The 8,681-nt window shown below is 27.4% G+C and overlaps 1 protein-coding gene across 5 annotated transcripts in view; it reads right to left on the bottom strand.

The window, feature by feature from the left end:
* Positions 1-4,863: 4,863 nt before the first annotated feature.
* The window catches only part of LOC106687760 (serine/threonine-protein phosphatase 2A 56 kDa regulatory subunit gamma isoform), a 68,951-nt gene continuing 65,133 nt past the window's right edge, over positions 4,864-8,681 (bottom strand). For all 5 annotated transcript variants that reach the window (XR_010842683.1, XR_010842682.1, XR_010842681.1 and 2 more), the window contains one exon: positions 4,864-5,379. Coding sequence is in view for 2 of the 5 variants with exons in the window: in XM_014431816.2 (XP_014287302.1) it covers positions 5,233-5,379 (147 nt within the window). In the remaining 3 variants the exon portion in view is untranslated. The remainder of the gene's footprint in view (positions 5,380-8,681) is intronic.

The raw sequence follows: 8,681 nt of genomic DNA on the forward strand, positions 1-8,681 counted from the left end.
TTTTAAATAAATATACAGATATCTGAATTTATTTAAATATATCATTGTTGTTTTCAGGAACATAATACAAATGATTAATAATTCAATAAATAATAATACTTGTAAGAACAAAAGGACATTAAATATCAAAATCAACTAAAATTCTACAACTAAAAAATGTTTTGGACAATATATATCATGAAAAAAAGAGCCCTAAAATTTTCTGAATGCTGAGAAATTAATTTTTTTACCTTCAATCCAATATATATTTATTATGCAAACTATATGAAATTATTTTATCCATTTCTTGTATTTTTTTAATTCTAATTATTAACATGGTTAATAGGATTAAGTGGTGATATAATTGTTGGACCATATGAAATTTCAGTTTCTATGGTATGAGGGTAAAATAGAAAACCAACTGCAAGGAGATTATTTTTAATCAAATAACTACCATTAGCTTCAATGCATTTCTCTAAATGCCCAACAAGGCTTTTTGATTCCTTCTTGGAAACAAAGTTTTAGGCATTGAATCAACACTTGAGAAATCAAAATTTCACCTCATTTTCATTTTGAATTTTTTTTTTAATGTGTCAAGAGATCTGATAAAATGGTAGTCAGTCAAAGACATATGTAAATATGGTGGGCGTGATAGAACTTTTATTTTCAAATCACCTAATGTAACATGTTTGCCAGTTGACTAAAACATAAATCCATCTAAAAATCAAAGTTTTACCACAACCACCAAATTCAACGGATTTCCTTCTAGCTAGCTGAACTGCCATCTTTCAGACCACTTGATATATAAAAAAAAAAAAAAATCAAAATGGAAATAAAGTAAAATTTTTATCAATCTAAATTATTGATTCAAAATCAATACAAACAAGAGACAAAAACCTTGTCAGGCTTGAAGAAATATAGTGATGCTAGCAGAACTATCTGGAATAAAAATAATACCATTAAAGTATGTTTATCTTTCATTTACCTCATACCCTAAGGAAATAACATTTCAAATGTTTCAACTAATTAAAAAACAACTTGGAAAGTAGTATTTTTAGGAAAATAGCAACAGAATATTTATTTCACTTTATATATAAATATTTTACATTAAATTACAATTTCAAGGTTATATAATACAATACATATGTTTCAAAAACCTGCTGAGGTAGGTAATTTTCCAAATTTACCATATACTAAGAATATTGCATACTTAAATTTTATGTATCCTAGATACTGTTAAAAAGGCAATAATATCAACATTACAGCAGTATCACACAAGTAAAAATTAATTGTTGAAGCAAATAAGGAAAAACATATTAATTATTTAAATTTAGTGAATCTCTAGAATCAGTTATATATAGTCTCTCAAATGCAAGGTATTGAACCTAATGGAAGAAACAAATACTTTTCCAGAAAAGAACAAAATTAAGAATTAAGATAATATAAAATTTGAAAAACTAATAACATTAACTAATGCAAAGTAAAAAGTATGATAAAGAAAGACACTATTTTATTCAAATTATTTATATAAATAGTTGACTGTACAATTTAAAATATGAAGAAGATTGTCAGGGTTGCGGTAAAAAAAGAATGAAATAGTTTTCAATCATTTATTATCCGACGTTTCGCCCCACTTTGTAGGGGTTCATCAGGGCTGATGACACCGAATCCTGACCATCTTCTACATATTTTATTCGAATTACAAATAATTATTTGTTCTATATAAAAAAAATCCAGATAAATGCCTTTTAAATGTAACAGATCCTTAATAACACATAATAAATTTAGAATTACATCCTAAATGTTTCATACATTAAAACATACTTTCCCATGATTGCTGACTTTGTTTTCTATCATCATAAAATCAGTTCAAAACCAATCAAAAAATAATGTAATTACCTTCTTTAAGGTACCATTATCATACTGCTTTATAAATGAGAACTATAAAAGAATAGACGAACATAATAAAATTCAAGAGAGAAAGATAGTATGTTCATCATTCAAATATGGATGATCCTTACCAACTTAATGAAAGCAAACCAAAGTTGGGTCATATCTTCTAGGGAAATCAAGATATAGTAGGAAGTGGATAATATTCTACTATAAAAATGACATCAATCAAGAATAATAATAGTTTGGAACATAACTCAAAATAATAGGAGAGGAATATCCTTAACAATATTATAATTAGTGTAATCGATATATTTCTAGTGTATGGATAATAGAACACACACAGCTTTGGAAAAATATTACATGATATAATAATTAATACGTATTTACATATTCTTATCTTTGCAGTGATTTATTGAAATTGTGTGAGGTCAACTATTAAGTCGCTTCTTACTCAATAGATGTATATATAATGTTATGGAACATAATTTAAGTGCATTAGAAGGAGCTTTGGGAGAGGGAAATCATTGGGAGTCATTTATACTCTGGGCTCTAGTAAATTATAAGATTGGGAATAATAGAATAAATATTCACTATTCTTGTATTTTTCTTTTTTATCAATTTATAATTTTGAAGACTGTCATATTGTATCATATAATAATTTTGAAGACTGTCAAATTGTTACACATACTTTACATTATCAAACAGTTATACAGCCAATTAATAATAACAGGAATAATAAAAGAAAACTACCAAATGACAAAAAAAAAAAGGGGGGGGGGTGATGAAGAGTGAATGAAATATATCCCAATAAATGAGAGTAATAGTTTTAATAATTTATAAAGTTAATATATTTAATAGTAAAAAATATCTAGGGAAAGAAAAAATACCTGAACAATGGAGAGAATCTAACTGTTTCCAATTCACAAAAAGAGGCTCTATAACAGACTGCAACGGCAATCCTTTTGACAAGTTGAGGTATTCATGCCAATTCTAACCAGGCATATCACAGAATATGCCAAAGAAATTATAAGAGACTATAAACATGGATTCAGAGGAAAACAACATCAGTTGAACAAATATTTTTTTATATAAGAAGATGGTCGGGGTTGCGGTCAAAAGTGAAACAAAAATAGTTTACAACTATTTATTTTGTTTCACTTTTGACCGCAACCCTGACCATCTTATGTATCAATTTTTACGGTCAACTATATATACATATATAAAATATTTTTTTAGAATAATAATATTGAAAATGTACAAAGGTGTAGTTCAAATGGCTTTACATCAACTTGGAAATGGGTTAGAATTAATGATTGGCAGAAATGGATAATACTTTGATAAATCATCAACAAAACTAGTCCATCTAGGACAAATCTGCATATAGAATCCAAATAGGTAATTTTCATTCAGAAAAGTTTAAGGTTTATTCAAGTTTAAAATAGTGCTATTTCCTATCCCTAGTTTTATTGAATTGAGCATAATAATACATCATTAGGAAGGTTATTTGTAACAAAAGATTTTCAATTCTGTGGATTAATAAAACCATGCATAGCTATTTCAAATGTTCATCATTTTATTTTATTCAGTATTAACAACAACTCGGGTTGATAGAAGGTCTCAAAATAAATATTTGGTTTTTAGAAAAGCTGGTGATAATGTTGGGATACATATGTTAGGAGAAATACATTTGAATATCCAAAGAAGTTAAAGTATCTTAATGTGCTATGTTTTTAGGGTGGACAACAAAAGGGTAATAAACACTGAACCATTGGCTAAATGGCCAAAGAGTCAATCAAAACGTTGATGAGAAAATTCTGTTAAGTCTAACCTTGAAAATGAAAGAAAGAGGTATGGTAAAGATTGATGGTTTTATCAGCAGAAGTAGGAAAATGGCCAAACCCTTTGGTAGAAGTAAGTAAATGATGGAACCCCTACACTATCATTTGATTCAAATAGAGGGTCAAATCCTGTATTTTTAACAAAAGCTAAGAAAGGCTAACAATACCTACACAAAACCAGTGCAACATGGAAAAAATCTGAAATGGTAAGGTTCAAAACTGTTAAACGCGGAATGACACATCCCTAAATTATTTCGAGATACCAGTTGGGAACCACCGTGTTAGATTATCAAATATTAAAGTCTAATTGAGAGCCAATTAAACAATGCGAAATGAGGAATTAAGGTTGAAATAATGCAAAGCTAATTTTTTTTTATTAATACTTCTTTATTAAGAAAGCATAGCAACAACTAGAGGAATTGTTTAACGTTAATCAATGAACATGAAGTAATATGAAAATGATACCTTTTGTTTTCCTAGTTCCCCCACTAAGATAGGTCAAAATATTCTTCACTTAGACATCATGAACTTGTCGGATAACCAATTGTGCCAGACTATCAAGATTATACTGTTGTTAAATTAATATAAGTGACCAATCAAATATAATTAAGACAATAATTATAAGTACTCATAAGAAAAACAGTCTTTATCAAGCTACAAAGAGAAATATTTTCCAACTTCAGTAATTTTTGACAAAGAGGCAATAATGTTTCCGACTTAGTTTCAAAGCAGTATTTTATTTATTTATTTTAATATAAACTCATCATAGATAACATTCTATCCATTAGGTTCAGTCCTTATTATTGAAAAGTGTTACCAGGTATGATTCAAATGATTTATATATTTCTAAACAATGTAAATATTCAAGTTCTTCATCAGTAAATATACTAAATTAAAACAATAAACATAAATGACTGATATCACAAGAAAAAATATTTATTTTTTTTACATAATTAAGGCTTGTTTATTTATAAATATAGTTTAAACATTGTAACTTTATTTTTTCTATTTTTGTTCATGGCACGATTAAGATAGTAAGTAGTATTTACATTAATCCATAAACTACAAGTTATGAAGAAATTAAAACAGAACACACTCCCACATACGCATATACACATGCAGAAACAAATAAAAAGAAATACACCATAGGCAATCAAGTGGCCAAAATAAAAATTTATTGAAATACTTTATTTACAAAATATTTTAGTTTAAAAATTACAAGAATAAGAAAAGTAAAAAAAATTTCCCTACTGTTGGAAACTAATATGTCATTAGTTGCCATGTCCGACACATTGTGTGTGAGTGTTAAAGTATGAACATGTGATTTTATAGGTGTGAGTGAGTGGATAGACATCACTTAAAAATTTACACAGATACAAACATAATAAAATAAAAATTTTTCAGATGAAATTAGTAAACCTAGATATTAAATATTGAATAAAAAAATTGAACAACTTTTTAAATGTTAAATATTTCCTAGATAAAACTAACAAATTATCATAATGAATAAATAAAGATAAGGCTAGCATTCATTTTCATCATTGAGTATTGATTCTTGATCTTTTTTTTTAGAATCATAAACACCTGAATAAGTAGTAAAACCATCCAAAGGAAGATTATTCTTCTTTCTTAACAGTGGTTTATCAATAGCAAAACTCCTTGATCGTACCTAGAAAAGTATTACATTTAATACTTTTTTGAAGACTCAAAAAAAAACAAAAAACAACAACATAAAATGATGAAATACATTATTTAAACCAAAGTTAATAATAAATAAATCTAAATCAGGTATATTTTTTCTAACTGTAGAATAGTTTATTTATTGTATTATTAACAAATAATTAAAAAATAAAATAATTTTTTTTAAAACTAGACAAGATATGTAACTTAATAAATTGATATTATAACAACAAGAAATGTTGAACTGTTGTTTAATAACACTGAAAAAATCTTAAATTAATATTGAGGTAAAGGTAGTACCAATAATGCTGCTCTTAGACACAAAGGAAGTTTATTTTTCTCAAACAAAACAAATAAATGGTATCAATCCAAACTTGATTTAATGTTAGTCACTAGATTAAATACAAAATAAACCAATGAACTGCTATATACATCATTATATACTACATTAATCTGAATTGTTTTTTCCTGATACAAATACTAGAATTATTTAATATTTCTAAATTTACCTAATTAGTCAGACACAAGCTAAATCCTCTTATAACTAATATAATGATACTAAATAACATAGGTTAACCATATCATACACATGCCTTCGTCTTTCAGCATGTAACAGAGAAACATAAAATAGCCAAAATTCCACTCCAACACAATGTATGTCAGTAGCCATTAGTAGGACACAGGCTTGAGGCAACTGGTTGTCTAGTCTTATCTCAGCACTCAAGATAGAAGTGTTTATTAAGGCTCCAAAAAGATTGATAATTTTATCAATATCTTTTATAAACTAAATGTGAATGTATTTAATATTAAACAACTAATTTTTTTTTTTGATCAATGAAAGTGGAGGTTCACAACTGAATAAATTTATTCAGTTCAAATTTTATTGTTTTACTTCTTTATACATTGATCTACAAACTTAAAATGTAATAAATCATTTCCTCATTAATTCTTTGCATTTAAATTATCTAATAATGAATGATTTTAAGAGGATGAAAGGATTTTTAATATCTCACATACAATTCATTATAATGGAAATTTTAATGCATTTAATGTCAATTTCTTAAAGCAGCTACTAATCCCATGCTAGAACAATTATCGATTAACCATTTAGTACAAAATATACTAAATGAATCACCATTCGAATAACATACTACAATAAAGGAGACAGTCAGCAATGATATTATTAATAACCACAATCATACTTATTACCAAAAATGAAATGTTCTTTGGCTATTCGCATAAAATGAAAATCCTATTCAGTGGGATTCACTATTTTTTCACCATCCAATAATCAAATACCCTCATTTTTTTAGTTTCTTACTTATTACAACTTACACCAAAGTACAACTTTATATCATTGATTTTACATTTTTTTTTTTTAAACCGCTCTATTTCTATCTATTAACTGAAAAGTCAATTAGCATTCCTAGAGCTGGAAAGCAGTAACCACCATTAAATGGTCTAGTGGGATGAAGCCAAAAGCGCTATTAGCTGGCTGTATTCTTACATGTATCAAAAATTAATATTTTAACTTATGAATTTTGTTGGATTTTTAGTATTAGTACTAAAACACCTTTCATCCATCAATAAAAAACAAACAGATACAAAATTAATTGAATGCTTAATTTTATGTGTTTCAACTAATTCTAATTGCAAAAAAAAAAGAGATAATAATTGAGAAATAAGACAAAAATAATTAATTAACTATAAATAACTCAAATTTTTGAATTTGAACTTTAGATTATGTCTGCACAATGTGCGGCACAGCACAAATTTAGCAGAGTGGTTTCTTATGTATTAGTACTAACCATAGTTTATATGAGTCAAAAACTAAGTGGTATGAAATAATTTTCTAAGTTTTTAAAGTGTAATACTGTATTTTGTCTGCACAACATGTGACACAGCACAAATTTGACAGAGTGGTTTCTTTTAAGTCAATAATAACCAAAGTTTCATTTGAGTAAAAAATTAATAGGTATGAAAAATGAATGGCCACTCACCATTTTCAATTCCCCTGAACATTAATTTTGAATCCAAACTGTATGTAGATAACATTAATTAATTCTGAAATTGGGGTGAAATAACTGTCTTTTTTTCCCTGGGCTCTTGGAGTAAATAGTCAGTGCTTCTACAAGATTAAGATAATCCTTCTAGCTAAAGAAATAATATCCCAATATGCATCCAAATGCATCTAAGAGTATTCCTGTTGTCAAATTATGTCAATAACTTCTGGATAGTCCATAACATTTATTCTGTGTACCAAGCAGAAGTTCTTGATTTAGGGTGAAAAAAGAATATCCTGCCACAAAACATATACACCAGTGTAATCGTAAATGAATTAATACTAGTCATTCATAATAATTAGTTAGTTCATGTTAATTGAACTAGAAAACGGTGATATAAGTTTCATCATACTTTGTAACTGTTTTTATCTCTTGCATACAGTAACATTTCATCCATGTAAAGACTGGCTGATAGCAGATCTGTGTTCATCGATCTTTACTTGATATTTAATCTTTCTGATTCAGAAGATAAGACTAAAAGATGCAAAATCATAGCGAACTAGGAGAACCCCCTTGAGAAATTCCAGGACAACTCTGCACGGTTCCAGTTTCATAATCTGAGTGGCCTCTACCTACTCGTTATTCTCCTATCCAAGTTCTTCAGGTTGATATATTTGCAAATTAGCCCATACAAAAATTGAGTATACCATTGGTTTGTATTAGATTTTGACACACAAGGGGTTTAGCACAATTTCAATTGCTTGCAAAAATTTAATAAATATATTTAGTAACCTATTAGTAGATAAATAAAACGATTTAATATTATGACGACTGACAAGTGTGATGAAGATGGACAAGTGCACAATTTCAGACATATATTTTACGAATGTAAACTATAGACCGACAAAGAGTTCAGCTAATACAAGATGAAATACTGAAACAAGGCAATTGACCTGAACCAGAACACATACTTTTTACTAAATTTAAAAATTTAAGACATACTTGCTAAAATTCATAAAACAAATTGACTTTGACCAGCTGACTAATTGTAGAAGGGCAATCTCAAACCTCTTGATGTGTTTGTTGATTTTTTTTCTTTTTTATTATTAATTAATCATGTGTTTTTTTTTAAAATGTTATAAACAATGTAACAAATTATGTACTCAAAGCTTTTGTATTGTAAACATATAATTCTTGAAGAAGTTTGTCGGGGGGTGCGGTCAGCAAAGAACAACATAAATAAAAAAAAACATATTTATTTATTTTATGCCGACGTTTCGACCTGAGT

Source organism: Halyomorpha halys, unplaced genomic scaffold, assembly GCF_000696795.3.
Source record: "Halyomorpha halys isolate HHAL.00 unplaced genomic scaffold, Hhal_1.1 Scaffold40.1, whole genome shotgun sequence".
Lineage (NCBI taxonomy): Eukaryota > Metazoa > Arthropoda > Insecta > Hemiptera > Pentatomidae > Halyomorpha > Halyomorpha halys.